Source organism: Vanellus vanellus (genome assembly GCF_965231255.1).
Source record: "Vanellus vanellus genome assembly, chromosome: 3".
NCBI classification, from domain to species: Eukaryota; Metazoa; Chordata; class Aves; order Charadriiformes; family Charadriidae; genus Vanellus; species Vanellus vanellus.
The window spans coordinates 89,259,338-89,279,121 of NC_138907.1; the positions used below are offsets into that span (position 1 = coordinate 89,259,338).

The following is a 19,784-nucleotide window of genomic DNA, read 5'->3' on the forward strand; positions in this document are numbered from 1 at the left end:
CGGGGCGGGGGCAGCCCGCCTGAAAGGGTGGGGGGGGGGCGGCCGAGCCCCGGGCGCCCCTCAGGAAAGGGGGGGGTGTCGCCTCCCATCTCCCAGGCTCAATCGCCGAGCGGCGCGCCGCCGGGCTCCCGGCTGGCCGGCAGCCACACAAAGCGCCGCTCTTCCCCCCTCCCTTTGTCTGCGTGGCTTTGTCTCCTCCGTCCGCCTTCCCCCCGCCCGCGGGCCGGGACTCCCCGCCTCCGCCCGCGGCGGATCCCCTTTGTGCCACCTGCGCGCCGTGGGAACGGCGGCTCGCCCAATCCCCGCCCGGCCCGGCGGAGCCGCTCCGCCAGCCCCGTTTTTCGCGTGGCGCCCTCACAGGTGCAGGGGCGGCGCGGAAGGCGCCGGGCGCGCTCCGCACCGCGCCGTTCCCTCCCGCAAGGGTCGTCCCGCCGCTACCCGGCAGCGTGCGCGAGCGCCGCGCGCCCCCACCGGGGCGGAGGCTCTGAGCGGGCAGCGCGCGCCGCTCCGCATGGCACGCAGGGCGCGCGGCGGGGCGGGGAACGCAGGGGGAGGCGAGAGCCCTCTCGCGCGCGAGAGAGAGAGGGCGGGGCGGGCGCGCGCGCGCGCGCAGCCCGGCGGGCGGGGCGAGGCGATAACCCTTGCGGAGCTGCCTGGGAGACCCCGGGTTTGGGGCTGCGCCAGCGCGCGCGGCGCCTCCTCCTTCTCTTCCCCCCCCCCCTCCTCCCTCCCTCCCGCCCTCCACCCTCCCGCCTCCCCGCCCGCCCCCCCCACCCCCCCCCCCCGAGCCGAGTGGAAGGGGCTGGGGTTGGTGCCAGCAGCGGCGTGAGCGCTCGAGCGGCCGCCATTTTACGCCAGCTCCAGCACACTGTCCGGACACACCGAGGGAGCGGAGAAGGGGGGCAGCTCCTCAGCACGCCGAGCCGCTAGCCGCGCCCCGAGCCCCTTCGCACGGCGTTTCAACCTTTTGCAGCGACAGGTCAGGGCGCTGGGCGCCGGCGGGCGGGCCGGCGGGCTCGGGTTGGCCGTGGGCTCGGAGCGGCGGCAGCCGCCCGCGGAGCGGGGTGGGAGCGGGCCGGGGCAGGGCCCGGCCGGGCGGCTGAGAGGGGGTTGAAGCGGCAGAGGGGAGCCGGCGGGCGGGGCGGGAGGCGCACGCTGGGGCCCTGCAGCGCTGTCGGGCCGGGGCCCGGCTGCCAGGCGCTGCGTGGTGGGTGGAGGAGCTGGCCTGCCGTCGTGGCCGCTGCTGCCGGGCGGGGGGCGGCCGGGCTGGGCCGGTGCCCGCGCAGTAGGCCCGGCAGCCGGCCGGCGCTAGGGAGGCGGTGGCGGCGGCCGAGGTGGGGGGGGGAACGGACACCCGGGCCGTCCCCGCGCGGGGCGCGTGGCTCTCGCCTCATTGTCCTGCCGGCTCCGCCGCTCCATTCATTGCCCGTGAGGGGCCGGGCCGGACCGGGGAGAGCCGCGACCTCGATGCCCGGCGTGTGCCTGGAGGGAGAAAAGGGGGGGGGGGGGGTAAGGTTTGCCGCTCGGGTCTCGGCGTGCCCCCGGTCACGTCGTGAGGCGGCGGGCAGCGGCGTTTCCCGGCCCGGGAGACGGGGCTGGCGGTGGGCCCCTGCATTGTTCCGGGGAGAAGTGTGGCGAGAGGGGGGGAGTTGTGTGTGGGGGGGTGGGCGGCGGGGCCGGGAGGCGCCGCGAGCTCCCGGCCGAGTGGTGAAATCGGGCCCGGGGTGTTGCAACCCGCTCTCCGGGGGGAATAGGGTGAGAGGTGGGGGAAATGGCTGGGGCTTGGGGTGGGGGGGGAGCCGCTCCTCCTGCGGGAGTGTGGCGGGGAGGGGTGGGGGGGGAAGTCGGTCACTGGAGGAAGTTGTAGGACATCTGAACGCGCAGAGCACGTGTTTCCATCGGGCTCATGGCGGCTGCCGCTGCCGCCGCCACCGTGGGTGGGTGCGGACTGGGAAGAGCGCTTTGTTCCTTTCGCTTGGCCGGCCGACACCGGAGCGGAGGCGGGAAGGGATCCCGGCCGCGCCTGGGGCCTGGAGAGGCGGCTCGCTCCGGGGTTGAGGGGGGGAGGAGGTGGGGGGGGAGTGCGGCGAGTTTGCAAACGGGAGGTGGAGGCAGCAGCGGGTGTCAGTGGCGGTATCGCGGTGGTAGCGGCGGCTGCATGTGGCAGGTCTGCTCTTCCTCCCACCCCCGCCATTGGCTTCTTGCTCCATTTCTAACTTGTTCAGAGCCTCTTAGGGAGTGTGTTAGAGAGACAGAGAGAGGGAGGTGAGTCAGAGTGTCTGGCTGGGTTGTGTAAAACCTGCAGTGAAAGCTACCCCACCCCCGCTAGGCAGTGGTGTTAGGGCTTTCCTTTGTGTTAGTGCTTCTTTTGAGGAATTTTATGCGTCTCCAAAACTAAAAAGTATCAGGAAAGTGGTCTACGATTTTTTTTTTTTTTCAAGAATAGGGCAGTCTGTTGCATGTATTGTCACTTGAATTGTTCCACTTAAAGATATTTTTAGCTTAATTATGATGCTTATTGCATTTGAACAGATATCTGGAAACATGGCTACTGAACATGTTAATGGGAATGGTACTGAAGAGCCCATGGATACTTCTGCTGCAGTTACCCATTCTGAGCATTTCCAGACATTGCTTGATGCTGGTTTACCACAGAAAGTTGCTGAAAAACTAGATGAAATTTACGTTGCAGGTAAGACGTAAAACTTGCAAAACCACACTTACAATATTTCATTGGATTCTGCTGTCTTTGGGCTAAAATAGCAACTTTTTGTGGTTTCCAAAAGTATGGGAACTGCAGTCTTACCAAAATCTGTGGATGTTTTCCATTCAGTGCTGTAATTTGTCATAGTATTTTTCAGAGAAAAGTTTTGGGCCAGGCCACCTGGGCTAAAGGGTGGGAAGGAGGAAGAGTATGCAGGTGACCATAGCAACAGCTGGAGTAGGCAACAGATGATTTTTAGGAGGAGTAGGTGATATGGTGTTGGTGCATTTTTTACAGTAGTTGTAGGTAACTCTAAGCAACTGAAGCCTTGGTATTCATCTTCTCATGTAAATGGTACTTCGTGACATAGTATTTGAGCTCGTGGATGCAAAGGTTATTGTTTAGTTCCCTCAGACATCGTAATAGTTAGCATTTTTAAAGCTTGATTTTTGGATTGTGGTGGTCAATTTTAGTGCTGCAGTTTGTTTGGCTTTATAGTTTTCTTAAAATATACCGAGGTACCAGTGCTAGGTAAGCTAAGTCAGGTTTTGATAGATCCTTCTGAATTCAGCTTCAGTATATTGGAAATACACTTGGCCCATGTAACATCTGGGTTTCACAGAAGTCAAACAAATCCGCAAGTGCAGTAACTGTTACTCTGAATCTCAACTTTTGACACTTTTGATGAAAAAAAGGATAAAATACACTTAAATATTTACCTTTAAGAGGACTAAGTGATTTCTTAGCTATTAGTAACTTACATTAATCAGTGATTGATTTAGGGGTCACTGAAATGTGTTAGATGTGTTAAATGTGGTTAAACAAAGATTGCTGCCCAAATGTAATTAGTAATTTTTTTCTTTTCTCTAGGGCTAGTTGCACATAGTGATCTAGATGAAAGAGCTATTGAAGCTTTAAAGGAATTTAATGAAGAAGGTGCATTGGCAGTGCTTCAGCAGTTTAAAGACAGTGATCTCTCACACGTTCAGGTAATGTTAAGCAATTTAGAATAATTATTGAGGGATAAACTGCTAGTTGACTGGCAGGAGGTTTGTCTAAGTCTCTAAAGTGATCCATATGTGATGTGTAAAAAGGGGTGCTGCATTAGTTCAAGGTAAAATTAGATTCTGGCTCGTCATGTTTTCAGAACTGAAGATAAATATATCTTTTGCAGAACAAAAGTGCCTTTTTATGTGGAGTCATGAAGACATACAGGCAGAGGGAAAAACAGGGGACCAAGGTGGCAGATTCTAGCAAAGGACCAGATGAGGCAAAAATTAAGGTATGTGTTTAAAAGATAAAAGTTGTGCAGTGTATCTGTTTTTTCAAAGCTGTTGTGACAGATGCCTTGGTTCTTTTGGAACTGTGCTTTTCTTAAAAAGGTTATTTTAGATTATTTGTCATTATTTGAAAGCTGTCACTTCCGTTTTTATCTTACACTTCATGCTCTTCAAGAGGAACCAATATACTGTTAATTACTGGAACTGAATGTATATAAAAGTGAAAAAGATTTGACAGATTGCTTTATGTCTAGTTGAGGCAGTTGTACTATTAAAAGTTAATAGGTTAAAAGTTTTTGGAAACGTCAGCATACGTCTTGGAGTTCAGAATGCATAACTGCAGCTACTAGTGGTTGGTTTTGTTTCTTTTTTTTTTTGTTTACTTCAGTGCAGGTTTAAAGCAACTCCACAGTAGGGAGGAGATGCCACATGTGTCTGAAAAGACAGACTGTAATGGATTTAGGATTTAGCACACTTCTTATGGCATAATCACTGTTCTCATAAACTATACCCCAAACTGTCTTCGTAATGGACATGTTAGTTCTTGGACCGAGTGTTCTGCTAACAAGAGACTCCTGTCTCAAGAGTTAGGCATACTATGATTTATTTTAAAATTCTGTGACGAGTAACTTTACCAAAGGAAAACCATCTAAACATGCTTAGTTGATGTCTTAAAAAGCGAGAGAATCTTTCATCTTTAACTTTCATGTGTAAACTGCAAAATGAGTGTGTTATATATATTGCAAATAATTGTGTAGCTTGCGAAACTAGAAAATCTTTTTTCTCCTGACTTTGAGGCTGGGTTGACATTAATTATAAATTCAAAAACCTGATACAGTTTTTGTCACTACCACATAAAACAACAAGAGTATGAAGACTCGGTTAACTAACTTAAAGTAGCATACCTTTTGCTGCTGATGGCTATGGCATTTAAAATAGCTTTGCAATTTTCCAGTTGTGAAATTACTAACTCTTGACTATAATTAGGCTTTTTTAATATGCTGTTTCTGTTTGTGTACAGTTGATTTGTCTTTCTACAAAATTATTAAGAAAGACTGATTTCAGAGGAGTTTCTCATTATGTATTTGCATACTGAATTTATCTAACATTTTAAATTGGTAGTATATCTGTAACTGTATGCAGTGATTCTAGCATATAATATCTCCCTAGCATAGGATCGGTTGTGCTCTATGTGCCCACAAGGAATTTGAGGAGGGAAGGATAGGAGAAAGGAAGTAGTACTACCACTTCAGTGGTGGGATACCTGAAGCAGTCAGTACAGTGTTTCAGGGGTGTAATCACTTAAACATGTGTTCTTTAACATCACACTTATGAGTAATCTCATTAAGTGAAGGGAACTCCTGTGCATAAATGTTTGCAGGATTGGACATGCCAAAACAAGAAGTGGCTCAGACTAAGATCTTTGTAATTAAAGGGAGGCTCACTATTCTATTGGCTCTTTTTTTTTTTTTTTTTGCATGAAAATGAAGGAATTGGGAAAACTATGTGAATTTCTTAATTTTCTATGAGTGTTTCTTTACCTGATCATTCTAATAATTGTTTTGCAAGTTTCTTGTTGAAGTACTAGCAGTAGGCTCGTTTGCCTGTAGGAGTTTGAAAGCAGTACAGCTTAAGAAGTATTATAAGCATGTCTGTGAATGAAGTGCATCTAAACTAGCTCAGTTTGTACATGATTTTAAAATTTTAAGTTTCTTACTTGAAGGCACTCTTGGAGAGAACTGGCTACACTCTTGATGTGACTACTGGACAGAGAAAGTATGGTGGTCCCCCTCCAGAGTCTGTATATTCAGGACAACAACCTTCTGTTGGTACAGAGGTAAGGAAATGTTTATGTAGTTATATTCTTATTCATTGGAAGTATTTTTTTTATAAACAATGCTCTGTATGTCTGTTGTAGATATTTGTGGGCAAGATTCCAAGAGACTTGTTTGAAGATGAACTTGTTCCATTATTTGAGAAAGCTGGCCCTATATGGGATCTCCGCTTAATGATGGATCCACTAACTGGTCTAAATAGAGGATATGCTTTTGTCACTTTTTGTACTAAAGAGGCAGCTCAGGAAGCTGTTAAACTGGTAAGTTTTCTTACTTGAATTTTTTTTTTATTAAGAAAAAAATGCTTATAAGCAGTTGCCCTGATCCTAATGCTTAAGATGAAACTGTAGTTTGTTAGATTATTTCATAAATGTCCACAAGTTTTTTGTAAAATATTTTGACATTGTGTATAAATTTTTACTGGCTGTATTAGTGATGGGGAAGGGACACCTGACGTACTGCTGTTTGGTGCAGTTAGATGAGCCTTTGCTATTAACAAAAGTTGTATTAGCAATAGTGACTTCTGAGCTGGTTGAGTTTTGGAGAGAAGCAGTGTTTGTGTAGTTGTGCTACAAGAGAAGTGTTGGTCAGGTTGTCAGTGATTTCTGATTTGCTTCTGCACCAGCAGGGGGCCCCGTGCTGGAAAAATGCTTCTAAAGTCACAGAATTTCATAAGATATTTCAGATGAGAAATAATCACTCTTGAGTGTTACAGTCTGTTCTGTTTGAGGCAACTGACTGGAAAAAGTCATAAATCCTGCCAGATTAAAAAAGATTTTCCCTGTTTTACACAAAGGTGTGAAACAGTTTGATATAAGGAATGGCTACTCTTAATAAGCTTTCCAGGTTTTATGTGTGAAGTATCCATCACTAAAAAAGAGGGGGGGGGAGAGAAACAACACCCTGATCCTCGCACTGCTCCTTTGTTTTTCTAGTTAAGTGGTATTTGAATTTTTTGAGCTAATTGCTACTACATGGGTATGGCCAAGATCATTGTGCAGGTATGACCCCTCAGGAGTGCTAACCATACTCATTCTGAGGTATACTGATACCGTATTAATATAATAGGGTTAAAATCTGTTTCTTAGTAACGTAGATGTTAAACCATTAAGGTACCCTATTGACATATTAATAATATGAGTGAGTTAGTGGAAACAAATTAAGCTGAAGATGGGAAAGTGTTTTGGAAAAGTATAGAAATGTCTACAAAAGTGGAAGTACAAAACTATCTGGTAAATGCTGTTTAGCTTTTTAAATAGGAATGGTTGGTGTTCCTGTGTTTAATCCAAATACATTGAGGATAACTGTGTATACCTCTTTGTACTTTCATTGTCAACCTAGCTATTTATATTCTGTGCGAACTCTTAAGAGTTATGCACATGACTTAGCAAAACAGTGAATCAAGTCAAATGCACTCTCAGAAGCACCTAGTAAACAAACAAAAAGGGTTTTTTCTTCAGTTATTTGGATTTTGCTTAAAGGCAGCATGCTCTGAAGTCATTCAGGTTGTGTTTCCATAAAAGTAACATCAGATCCTAGCCTTAGTCTTCCCCTAAACGATACAAGGGAAGGACGTACTTGATGTCCCTTCATATCTGATTTTTGATATGCAGGAAAATAAAAAGCATTGTGTTCTAGTTTTCAGTTAAATAGCCACTGAGTGTAATAGTTAAAAAGTATTTAGATTCGCGGGCCGGTTTTTCAGCCTTCATGCTAACCTTAACCTCTTTGAGGGCAGGGTTGGTTTTGAAATGGATCCTGTGGCATTTGTCATCTTTTGAATGGTTCCAATCTGGCTAGTTTGGTATATTATAAGTTTCCCAAGTTGTCTAGGAATGATTTGCAGCGATACAAGCAAAATATGGCTGTATAGCTCAGTTGAAAATTTGGGTCTATCACTTGTATTAGTTACACATGCATGAGAGAGGCTACTGAAAGACCTCTTAGAAATGCTGAACCCTTGGTCCTAGCCATTTTAATATCCTAGTATTTTAACAGGCAGTGTTCTTTTTGACACTACCAGTAATCTTCTGATGTGCATACAACTTCTCAGCTTTCTGGACTCCCTGGAATAGGGCTTCTTTTGTTATTTCCCATGTTCATCCCCAAGGTTTTGTGTGGTTTTTATTTTCCATTCAGGACTCTAAAGTATAGCAAAAATGAGAATAAAAATCTCTGCATTGCCTATAGGCTTCTGAGTAATAAGAGACAGCTATGAGGTTTTGCCAGTATGCAAACTGCAGCAGAGAATAAACTGACCTGTCTTCAGGCTTCTGCAGTTGGTGTAACATATTCTGCATACAATTCATACTTGTGTAGCTGTCGTATTATCCACAGTCTTTCTAATAACTTAATGTAAAACTGAACTAAAATTTTTGGATATATCCAACTTAATGTTGACTTACTGTATTCATTAACCAGAAGAAATCTCGCAATTTAAAAGGTTGGAGCCTTGATTTTGTTATGCATGTGGATTTTCAAGCCACTTAAAAAAGGGAAGAATTCCTTAAATTGTGTTTGAAATACCTTTGGGGCTGTGCTTGAGACAAAAATGGAGTGATGCTGTGGCCTGAGACTGAGAATATTTACAGATGTGAACAGTAGTTAATTTTATGTCCGGTACTTAATCCATTGTGGTTAACCCTTGCTGGTTAAGTAGAAATGGCATCTCAAATGCTGTTCACACAAGCGCTGACTATCAGAAGTATAAAAGCATGATTCTTTTTTTTTTTTTTTTTTTACCTGTTACCATGTTAGTGTTTACCTTCTGTTTTATACTATTTTGAGTTAAAAATTATAACTCCAGTTGTGTTCTTTTGCTCACATTCAGTTCTCCCTCCTATTTCATATGCAATTGCTAGATTCCAGTTTTTCAAAAGATTTCTGAATGATTAAGGTTACCGTAGACATGTACAGGATAAATACTTGAGATGAAGCTTGTAGGAAGACATACTGAAAACTATAGTAGCATACAGTGTACTTTTGACTAAAGCAAGTGTAAGCTTGATTAAAGTGCAGGTACAGGTGAGTTATGCGAATACATCCCTTAAGTGGTTTACCAGCTGTGCATAGCAGTACAACTTGCCATTTGCTGCTAGAAATAAGCTAAAATTGCTGGTGAAAGTTTAAGTGGATAAAATGACAAGACAGACCTTATGCATACTTTGACCCGTTTGTGAGTTGGTTCTTACAGAGCTTGGCAAAAGAAAATATATATCTGTTATACTGTCTAGAGGGTAGTAATATCTCTGTTACTAACTTCGGGTGTTGATTCAGTGGTGACAGAAGGGGGAAGCAGTATGCTGACATAGCTAATTTGGTAGCCTGACTGTTTTGGCACTTAACCCAGATCATGATTTGGGCCTGTTCGTGTCTAGTCTAGTTTACAGATGGTATGCAAACTATTTACCTAAAAAACACCAACTTTACATTCAAAAGTGTCTAATTCAGGACTGCTTTCTCTGTGTTAAGAGAAACATACAATGAAAAGTAGTAGTTAATGTACTGTAGTACAAAAAATCTACTAGAAACTACTGTCAATGTGGAATTGCAAAATGGTAGAATATTTTAAAACTTTTAAAGTTATGAAATACTATTTTGTTGCCATGAGTTGTATGAAAGGCTCTTTTTTGGATTAAATGTGTAGCCAAATAGAAACCATTGGATAATATCTTCTATTATCCATATAGAATAGAATATTTCAGTTGGAAGGGACCTGCAATGATCATCTAGTCCAACTGTGTGCTTCAGAGCTGACCAAAAGTTAAAGCATTATTATTAAGGGCATTGTCTAAATGCCTCTTAAAAACTGACAGGTTTGGGGCATTAACCACCTCTCTAGGAAGCCTGTTCCAGCATTTGACCACCGTCTTGGTAAAAAAATGCTTTCTTGTGTAAAGAAATGTTTCCTAATGTACACTTCAGTTAATGAAGAACCATTTTGTGTCTTGTTTCCAGAATAAGATGACTGTCAGCTTTTTAAAAGGTGTTTCTTTAAAGGATTTTTTTTTTTGAGCTACTGTAATCTGTCTCTTCATTAATGTGTATAGGTCTGTTAGTGATCGTAAATACAATGTATATGTATGGTCTTCCTATGCAGCTGTTTCCTACTTCAAAATCAACTATTCCTCTGCCACGTGGGCACCAGATATGGATACAGAAGTCTTTTACTCTATACTACTATGTTTTGAGGCATAATTAGTTGGGAAGATGCCACTCCAGATCATTTTCATGTGTACGGTTCTTCTTTTAGCTCACTTCTGGTACAGTTGTCTAGCTTTAAAAATTTTCAATGATGTAGTTCTTGTTTGCAAGAGAAATATAAACAAATAAACATCTTAATTCACTAAAATTGCCGATTTTAGTGCACAAAGCAAGAAGGCACGTGGGAGAACTTAGGCATGAAGGTTTACCACCAAACACAAAATAACTTATAGAATAAATAACTAGATTAAATTAAATTAAAAAGCTGTCCTACTACTTGTCAATAAGATGTTGACCACAAAATACATTTTCCTAGCTAAAGAACTGTCTGTTGCAGGGCTTCCAGCTGGAAAGGGGTTGATGTACCACCAGTTGACCTCCCTGCTGCTTATTTGGATGATGCATGTTTGTGTCTGCATCTCAATGAAAGGCATTTTTTGTCAACAGATGTCTACAGTAATACTTTTTTTTTTTTCTTTCCTTAAACTGCTGACTTGTTCAGGGTGTCTTCTAAACAATCTGTTATGGGAGAAGCATTTGAACAGAAGTTTTAGGATTTCAAATCAGTAGAAGGTTCTTCTTGCTGTTTACTATCTTTACATGCATAAGCTATGTGCTTTGGAAAATATTTGCTAATTGTTCTTGCACATTTTGTGGAGAAGACCTGATCATGGCTCTCTTTCTTTTGTTAACTATGGAACTTTAGAAGGGAATCTGATTTTATTGTAACTCCTGTCTTGGATTATATGCAATTCAAGAATTCATAGATGCAATCTATAGAGGAACTTGCATTTTTGTTTGCACTGTTGTGAAGGGAGAAACCTTTACCTTGATGACTTGGACATAAGTTTTACCTTTCATAGTTTTATGTGAAAAACTCTCTAAAGAAACATGTATCAAGAAAGAGAGAGGCTTGAACAAGAAAGGAAGGATAATTGTTGGCTGAAATTGTTGAGATATCTTGGAGGACATGGGTATACTTGAAAACAGTTGAGTATTCATCATAAGAATGTGTTAAACTCCAAAGAATTTAATATATTACTAAATGCTGTGTTTGCAAAAGTGAAATATTTGGTATGCTGGTGTTGGAGGGGTGTGAAAATTATCTGTAGCTGATGATTGTCCAATTATTTTTGTTTCAGTACAACAACCATGAAATTCGTTCTGGAAAACACATTGGTGTATGCATCTCTGTTGCCAATAATAGGCTTTTTGTTGGTTCTATTCCTAAGAGTAAAACCAAGGAGCAAATTGTTGAAGAATTTAGCAAAGTAACAGGTAAGTCGATAACTGTTTTGTAGAGCTGGAGAGATGTCAAACATAATCAGTGATTGAACCCTCTTCACTATCTTTTGGTTTATGGTTGAATGATGATGATTTCAAATGAAGACCACTTAGCATTTTTCTTGACTTTTAAGTGATTTTTTTTTTTTTTAACTGTTGTTTTGCTGAGGGCTGAAATATCTGTGATCAGATTAGATGTGTGGGTTCAAGTTTTACCTAGAGAATAAGTGTGTCACATTTAAAAAAAGCCATTTGAAGAAATAGATGATTTAATTATTTCAATACTAACGGATGTTTTAAAACTTTTCAAGACAAAACTGAAGCAGGTTGGAGAACATAACTAGTTCTGTGCTTCAGAATTCTTAGTGATTTGATAAGAATCTTTTTTTGATAACGGTATATAAACTGGGGCAAAGGTAACATTTAAGAATGAATGATATACTTTAGGTTCCTTGGAGCAACACTGAAACTTTTCAGATGTCTTACAGTTGTGGAAGTTTGACCTCTTGTTGTTTAGACATCCATGGAAACAACACATGCTGATAGGTCGTGCAACTTAGGGGTTTGAGAAGAGAACTGAGAAAGCACGACTTTTCAATGCCCTTACCTCTTATCCATTCAGTTAGAGGAAAGGTACTCTTCCATAGCTACTAAGCTTTCTTCACTTAATAAAATGGAACCTAGGTTAGGATAGTCTAATATATATCTTTTAAAATGTTGGCCCTGAAGGTACGGAAATTTTAGTATGTACGCAGTCTCAAAAGTCTGTGTTTGTCTTTTGGAACCACTTGTCAGATGCAAACTTACCAGAACGATAATCCCTACTTCATAATACAGATTAATGCATTGAAGCCATAACAAATAAATATTTTTCTTAATTTCAGAGGGTCTTACAGATGTCATATTGTATCATCAGCCTGATGACAAGAAAAAGAATCGAGGTTTCTGTTTCCTTGAATACGAAGATCACAAAACTGCTGCTCAGGCCAGACGTAGGTTAATGAGCGGCAAAGTGAAAGTTTGGGGAAATGTTGTTACAGTTGAATGGGCTGACCCTATAGAAGACCCAGATCCTGAAGTCATGGCAAAGGTAATAAAGCTGTAAGGGAACCATAATACCATTAAAGTGCCTTGTTCAAAAGGAAGTACTTCCTGACATAAGTCTAAGTTTAAATAGCATCTTTCAGCCTTCTTGACAGAGATATTGTGAGATGGTAAAAATATGAATACAGTCTAGAATTGATGAGAACTTAAAAACTATTGGCTGATGTTATTTTGTGCTCCCAAGGATGAATATTGAACACAATTTTTGCCAAAATGATACGTAGGCCTGATGTAGTTAGTTTCTCATCTGGTAGTGGTGGTGGTGACTCCAAAAGTTGAAATAGTTCTGTAGCTTAACATTTGGAGGGACAGAAATCTAGATATGATCACAGAACAAGCCTTAATTCTTTTTAACCCTGGAACTATATCTTTATTGCTTCAGAACTGGAACGTGTCAGTAAGATGCATAAATGTATTTTCAAAGTTGCCTTTAGCAGTTACTTCTGAGAAGTTAGGCACTTATGTTGTATTTGGAACTTTGTATCTTTATTTTTAATTTGGGGGGGGTTAATTCCTTCAAATATTAAGACTAGTAATAGTTTGGATTTTGAATATTTCACTAAAAGTGAAGTCTGAACTTTTAATATCTTCAGGTGCGTTCTAGAAGTTGTTTTGTATGTGTGATACTTTGCCAGAAACGAATTACCTGATTTTTTTTTTTTTTTTGTCAGATAATGCCCAATCCTGTCTTTTTTCAGTTATGTTGTGTAGCTGAGTTGTTTAATGGAAACTCCTAGCTAGCCCATATCCTTATCTCTTTCTCTTTGCTTGCTTTTTGTCTGTGCTTTTACTCTCATCTGAGACACGTCACTTGCTGGAGTCCTACTTTGATGGACCTAGTAAGATAGCTTGGCTGGGATCTCCTCTTTGGTGAGCCATAAGGGAAAAGGGTTGGGGTGGGGGCTCATGTTAGGGAAAAAGCTGCTTTTGTAATACAGGTATTACAGAAGCTTTTGGACTACCCTGTCTGTAGACTTTATTTTTCTTGCCCAGCATCATAGACTTACCAGCAGCAGGGAAGTTTTGCAGGTAAAACTTGTTGAAGGTGGAACTTCCTAAATAAGGCAGCCTATTTATCTGTTCAGGTTCTTGGCTCAAAAGAGAAGAGAACTAATCCAGCGACCTGTTACAATAAATTAGCGGGAAATTCTGCTGACATTACTGAATTAGATGAGCAGGAAGCGAGAGGGGACATAATCAGGTATTTTTCCTAAGTAGGTTTACAGATGAGGGGAACAAAAAGCTAACAAAGTTAAAGCTTAATAGTGGTTTGCCCCATTTAATATGCAGGTTTTTGAATGTTTTAGTGCCTCGTATTTTTTTTGTATTTGAAATGGGACATGAAAAGGGATGAAACATAAGTATGGAAAATGTGCAGAAAATCAGCTTTTATACTACTTCTGCCATATGCCAAAGATAGGGCATGGAGCTTGGGTTGAAGACATATGGAAAAGTGAAACTATGTGAATGAGAATACTGATAAAGCAGAGAACATCTGGTGCTTCTGGAAGTGTTTGGTTTACTTTCTGTTGTTAATTGCCATGTTTCTCCTAAGAGAAAGAGCAGCTGAGCTGTTGCTGCAATCGATAATCTCCCAGATGTGAGCTGCAGGTTGGCTGTCACTGCTTCTGAGTACTGTCAGTCAGGAGCAAAGGGAGAGCTATTGACCCTTGTTGTCTTACATGTTCCTGTGGCAGAAGGCTCTGGAGAAGACACTGAGTAGGAGTAGATTACTTGTATCAGAATAATCATCTGATCCCAGTGGTTTTCTTGTCAAGACTGCTAGAAAAGTAAATCCATAAGAGCAAACCATGGGGAAGACAAATTCACCCTCGTAGCCAGAAGGTGAACAGCATTGTTCTAAATACCTCGCAGAAGCAGCATGTCATTTCGTCAATATATGGACACCTACTCATTTAATTTAAACTTCCGAAATGTTTACTTGAGCCTTGTTTCCTTTCTCCTCCAGACTTTTGCTTAAATGTTGTGGAGGGTACTCTGTTGATGCACAGTTAAATGGGCTGTTACATTATATACCAAGTACCGTGAGGTAGAAAGCTAGATTCTGAAGCTAGACATATGTGCTACAGGAGATTAGTGTTTGTACAGACAGATCACAGTATGATTGGTTAAGTAACTGATTTCTGGTGTAAAGGGAACTTTTTTCCAACTTCCAGTAGCTGCGTTGATAGCATAATTTCTCCAAAGTGTTACTTTGATGCCTCTTACACCTGTAGTGCAGATAAATTTCTTAATGTTTTACTTGATTTCTGTATCATGGCTGAGGCTACAGAGGATGTTCTGGAGGGGCAGGTTAAGCAGCTAAATAAAGTCTTATGCTTGTGGCTGCCTGGTAGATTACAGGACAAGAGACAGGGCTAGTAACCCTTGGAGAATGTGGTAATGAAGTCTGAAGTGTTTGTGCTGTAGGTAAGAGGAGGAAAAGGAGCAGATCCCAGAAGTGTTGAGGGTAGTCTAGTGTTAAGCAGTTTTAAAAGCAGGTCCTGCCTTTATGGCAAAATGTTGCTCCTGGGTATATTGCTTGTTAGGTGTGTATTTATGGATGCTTGGTGTTAAAATCTATGAGCCTTAATGAAGAGGACTTCCTTTTTTTTTTTTTTTTCCCCCTCTTTAGATAGCTTAATTGAAGTAAAAATGGGTTCATCTTTTCTCAACCTATGCTTTATCCTGCCTCCTAGCTTTGACATCTTTGACCTGTCCAGCTACGCTTTTAATCTGTAACATGACTGATGGTGTTAAAGTTTTAGCTGTTAAGAGATTAATGGATTTGTCTACACTGGGGGGGGAAATAAATTAGTTACTTTTTACTTCTATTAAAAATATTGTGTTAGTGCATCTTGTAACAAAAAGTGGTGATTTTTGAGGTTTTTAATCATGTCTGACACTATATCAGTCATGGTGGATTTATTAGTGAAGGCTACTTAGGGTTCCTTGTGACATTTTAGTTTTCATCCTTTTCTGAAGTACAAGAATCAGGAAAGTTTGTTTGAAAGTTACCAGTTTTTAAAAACGTTGATTATACCATAAAACTTTTCTGTAATTCATTTTCATTAAATAAGGTTAAGGTAGCAATTAGGACAGTTTACTAAAAATGGTTATTATGTACAGGTTACAAGAAAGAAATGTTGCGCTTACCATCGAGGTGTGTAGCAGAAGCTTAACACAGGATGGGAAGCAGTTTTCCTTCTGGAGCCGTCTATGATTTTTATCATGTCCTGAGAATCAGCAGGAGTAACTATTTCCAGAGACTATAGAGTTGATACACTGGATCAGGTTTATGATCTGTAATATCTCTTCTTCCAAACCCTGCATCCCATCATAGTTCGGCTTGTGAGACAAAGATTTATGGAAGTCAGTCCTGTTTATTTGTAACTTAAATACATAGTAATTCTTATAAAAAGGGTGTCTGGATTTATTGAGGTCCTGTATGTGGTGGGAGTAGTGATTGTAGCTCTGCTTCAAAAATTGAAGCAGGCTTTCTTTGGTTCCTTCACACTCTGTGTTATTTGTGTTGACCTTCAGGGTTGGGAGCGGAAAGTCTGTTGCCGTGTATAATGTTCACTTTTTGTCATCAGCTAGTTTGAAACCACTAGCAGTGGAGGGGATGTGAACAGAAGTTGCAGGTCTTTGCAGCTCATGTGCAGCTGCATTGTAGGAAGGTAAGACTGAGCATTCTTTGGGAGTAGGAGGTGACTAGACTGTCAGGGCGTGGTGGCAGTGTATGGAAGGAACTCTCCCCAGCAAGTCAAAGAGGCTTGTAAATTGTGAGAACTCATGGATGACATCATGCAAACATGCTCATTTACGGTCATGTCATGCAACTTCTGTGTGGATGCAAGGACAAGTCTTTTAATAGAAACAGGTCACTAACATATGTGATTCCTGCTGTCCAGTATACGTTGTCTGCTATATCAAATAAGAGTCTGGTTTAAACTTTTGTCAGACTGCTCTGTATTTTCTTTATTGTAAGCAGTTGGTGGTTGGTGAAACTTTAGATAGATGATTTAGTCACTATCAGGCAGTTAACAGGGCATATCTCAATAGTTGAAAGATAACCATCCTCTCTGATCCTAAAAGTTGCATAGCAATCTTGTGTAGTTAAAGAGCCATATTGCATGCTTTAGAGAGCTGGGGGAGGGAACAGACTTTCAGAGTTATTTGCAGGTGGCTATTCCTCAAGGGAAGGACACAGTTTGACTTGTGAGAAAGTCCAAGGGTGACTTGGCAGTGTCAGCCTTAGCATCCCTTTCTGTCTGCGTTCTCTCTTCTAGCTGTGAATTCAGGTCACTGAGTGCTCCTCAGGCAAGCACAGTCCTGATGCTAGGTATTTGGTGTAGCTACGGCATGGGAGCCACAAGTTAAGCAGCTTGAGAACTGCAGGCCTGTCACCTCTGACCTAGATATTATAGCGATGACTGTTCTGCAAATACCTGAGGAAAAACCTGTCTAAACAATGAAATGTTTTGCTAAGTTAATTATTTTGTGTGTAACCAATCCTGGTTACCATCTTTCAAGTTTGAAAGTGTTCCGAGTTGAAAATTACTGCTGCTAGGATTCTTTTAAACATTAACACAAATTGAATTGACTTTCAGGATACTAATACTGTGTGATTGTGTTTGAAAACAGGTCGAATATTTCTATCAGTCAGGGTATTTTGGAGCCAACTCATGCTGTACGAATATATAAATATACATATTCATGTATATGTATATATAAAATGCTGTACATAAAACGTAGTGACGTTTTCAGTACTGGCAACAGCAGTGGCTTGCAAAACTTCATTTTGTGTTTTGGAATTAGATCATACTTCTAAGTTCTAATCTTGTTTATTTTTTTATTTTTTAGGTAAAAGTTTTGTTTGTACGCAATCTTGCCAATACTGTAACGGAGGAGATACTAGAAAAGGCCTTCAGTCAATTTGGAAAGCTAGAGCGAGTGAAGAAGCTAAAAGACTATGCTTTCATTCATTTTGATGAACGGGATGGTGCTGTAAAGGTAAGTGAAGAGGACTGTAACTGTGTGTGTAAGTAGTTGACTACACATAATGTTTAGAAGATATATATGTCTTTTAACTTGAGGAAAAGATCTGTCTGGAGAAATGGTAACACACTGTCACTGATAACTGTGTCCTCTCTGGGAGTCTCCTAGGAAGACGCAGTTTGCAAGCTTGAAAAGTGGATCTTAGATCCACCTATCCAAAGTAATTCTGCTGATGAGTGTCTAAGATAATCATCTGTGTTATTGTTTGAAACTGGAGTGCCAGAAATGAATGACTCTTCTCAACAAATTATTGGTAGAATCTAAAACAGTTTCTCTGGGGCAGATGATAAAACCTTTTTTATGTTTTTTTATGGTGTGGTATAAACACCTTTTCTTTTGATGAGAGGTGCTGGGCAATTGAGTAATTGTCATTCCTGGATTTTGTTAGCCTGGTCTTGGTGTTTTTTCTCCTGTCATCTGTCATTAGGAAGGGAAAGTGTAATTCTTCACCTGCCTATAGTGTATCTATTTTTTTAAGTTCTGTGGGAGGATGCAGTATACAAGGAGATTCAGTTTTTTTTACTCATCCAGGTGCCTTAAAGCAGATGCTTAGGAAAACGATGGAGTCTTTTCATAGGATATGTATACCCATCAAGGCTTAGCTATGTAGAGTCCCTAAAAGTGATATAATCTTTAGGATTCCCCTGCTTGAATCGAACTTGTAGCAATTACTGTGACCCATGGGAATTGTGCATGTGTTGGTGGGGTTTATTTTTGGTGGTGGTTTGTTTTGATTTTTTTTGTGGTCAGCATGAGGCTGTTAAATGTAACTTTCTTTTTAAACCAGAAACCAAAAATTAGAATTTATTACAAGTGAAATAAAGGAATAAAAACATATACTGATCTCTAGCTGTAGTAGTGTTTGCATGTGTACTGACATTAGAAATTTATTCCCTTATTGCAAAATCTGTACTTTCAGAGGACAGTTCCATCACTTCATTAATTGAAACAGCTTGCAAAGATTGAAGCCTATTTACAGTTTAGAGTGGAAGATTTCTAAACCAATAAATGCAGTCCTGGGTTTGACAGCCAAATTAAGAGGAGATGCATAACTCTGGAATTCACAATACTATGCTTCTGATTATTAAAAAAAAATAAAAATATGGCTTTATATGGTTACTTTAGCTCTGGATAACAAATTTTAAAATGTGTGCTCTAAAAGATAGAATAAAATTAATAACTTCAGATATGCTTAGAAGTATATTTAAAGTCTGGTTAATTCCTTTAGGCAATGGAAGAAATGAATGGCAAAGATTTAGAGGGAGAAAACATTGAAATTGTTTTTGCTAAGCCACCAGATCAAAAAAGGAAAGAACGGAAAGCTCAGAGACAAGCGGCTAAAAATCAGATGTAAGTGTAAATGCATGCACATATGTTGTATTACTTCTGAAAGACATGTACACTCCTACAGAATTAGAACTTCTGGGTATTTTAGTAGGTGTACTATAGTGTATAGGTTTTCTGGCTTCTCTGAAAATTTTGGATTCATTTATGTTGTTTGCGTTTTACTTAAGACGTAGTAGTTGTCGGTGAAAATTCAGGTACTCTTTTGCTGTGCTCATTGAGTGTGAGAGCACCAGAGGAAATGTTTAAAGGTCATGAAACGTACACACCACTTTTTTTCTAAACTTTCATGTACTTCTGCACTGATATGTCATGTGGATGAACTTAGCACCATGTGCTCCTCCCAGCTGGCTTAGCAGTACTGAGACAGCCCTCCCCCTGGATAGTAAAGTAACCACTGAAAGGAGGATCCTGACATTCTTTTTTCCCACTTCCAGAATACAGATCTGCTCATGAAGTTTGTAAACTCATACTAATAGATATCTTTCACTAACAAATGCTGAATATGGCAAAAAAACCCCAACCAAACAGGCATTTCATGCTATTGTATTCTGCTTAATGTTCTCATGTGGTTTTCTTCTTGGATGTCTTTGTAGCTTTCCTAACCATCTTCCCTCCCCCACCTTATTTCCAAAAATAACTTCTGCTAGTGCTGCTGTGCAGCATCCAAGAAGACAGAATAGTGAGGTTACCGGATTAATACAGATCTCCAGATGGTGACCTACTGTACACATGGTGTTGGTTAAGTTTGCCCTGCTTATAGTTCTCGTTACTTTCTTGGCCCTTTTGTTCTTCTTCCCTGGGCATCTGGTGTTACTGTAAGAAATGGATTTCTTCTTTTTTTCTTTTGCTTCTCTTCTATGCCAGGCAGGCCTTTTCTGTTCTGCTTAAATCTTTTGGTGATACAACTTTATTTCTTTATGTATATTCTGTATCTTGGCAACACCACCAAAAATACCTGTTAATTAA

The 19,784-nt window shown here is 41.3% G+C and overlaps 1 protein-coding gene across 3 annotated transcripts in view; it reads left to right on the forward strand.

Annotated features, from left to right (window-relative positions):
• Positions 1-844: 844 nt before the first annotated feature.
• The window catches only part of SYNCRIP (synaptotagmin binding cytoplasmic RNA interacting protein), a 25,300-nt gene continuing 6,360 nt past the window's right edge, over positions 845-19,784 (forward strand). For 2 of the 3 annotated variants that reach the window (XM_082480887.1, XM_082480888.1), the window contains exons 1-10: positions 854-979; positions 2,533-2,692; positions 3,575-3,693; positions 3,879-3,986; positions 5,708-5,821; positions 5,903-6,079; positions 11,165-11,300; positions 12,191-12,396; positions 17,277-17,426; positions 18,700-18,821. In XM_082480887.1, coding sequence (XP_082337013.1) covers positions 2,545-2,692; positions 3,575-3,693; positions 3,879-3,986; positions 5,708-5,821; positions 5,903-6,079; positions 11,165-11,300; positions 12,191-12,396; positions 17,277-17,426; positions 18,700-18,821 — 1,280 coding nt within the window. In that variant the 5' untranslated portion in view covers positions 854-979; positions 2,533-2,544. Of the gene's footprint in view, positions 980-2,532; positions 2,693-3,574; positions 3,694-3,878; positions 3,987-5,707; positions 5,822-5,902; positions 6,080-11,164; positions 11,301-12,190; positions 12,397-17,276; positions 17,427-18,699; positions 18,822-19,784 lie in introns of all 3 variants that reach the window. The other variant, XM_082480889.1, reaches the window with a different exon arrangement.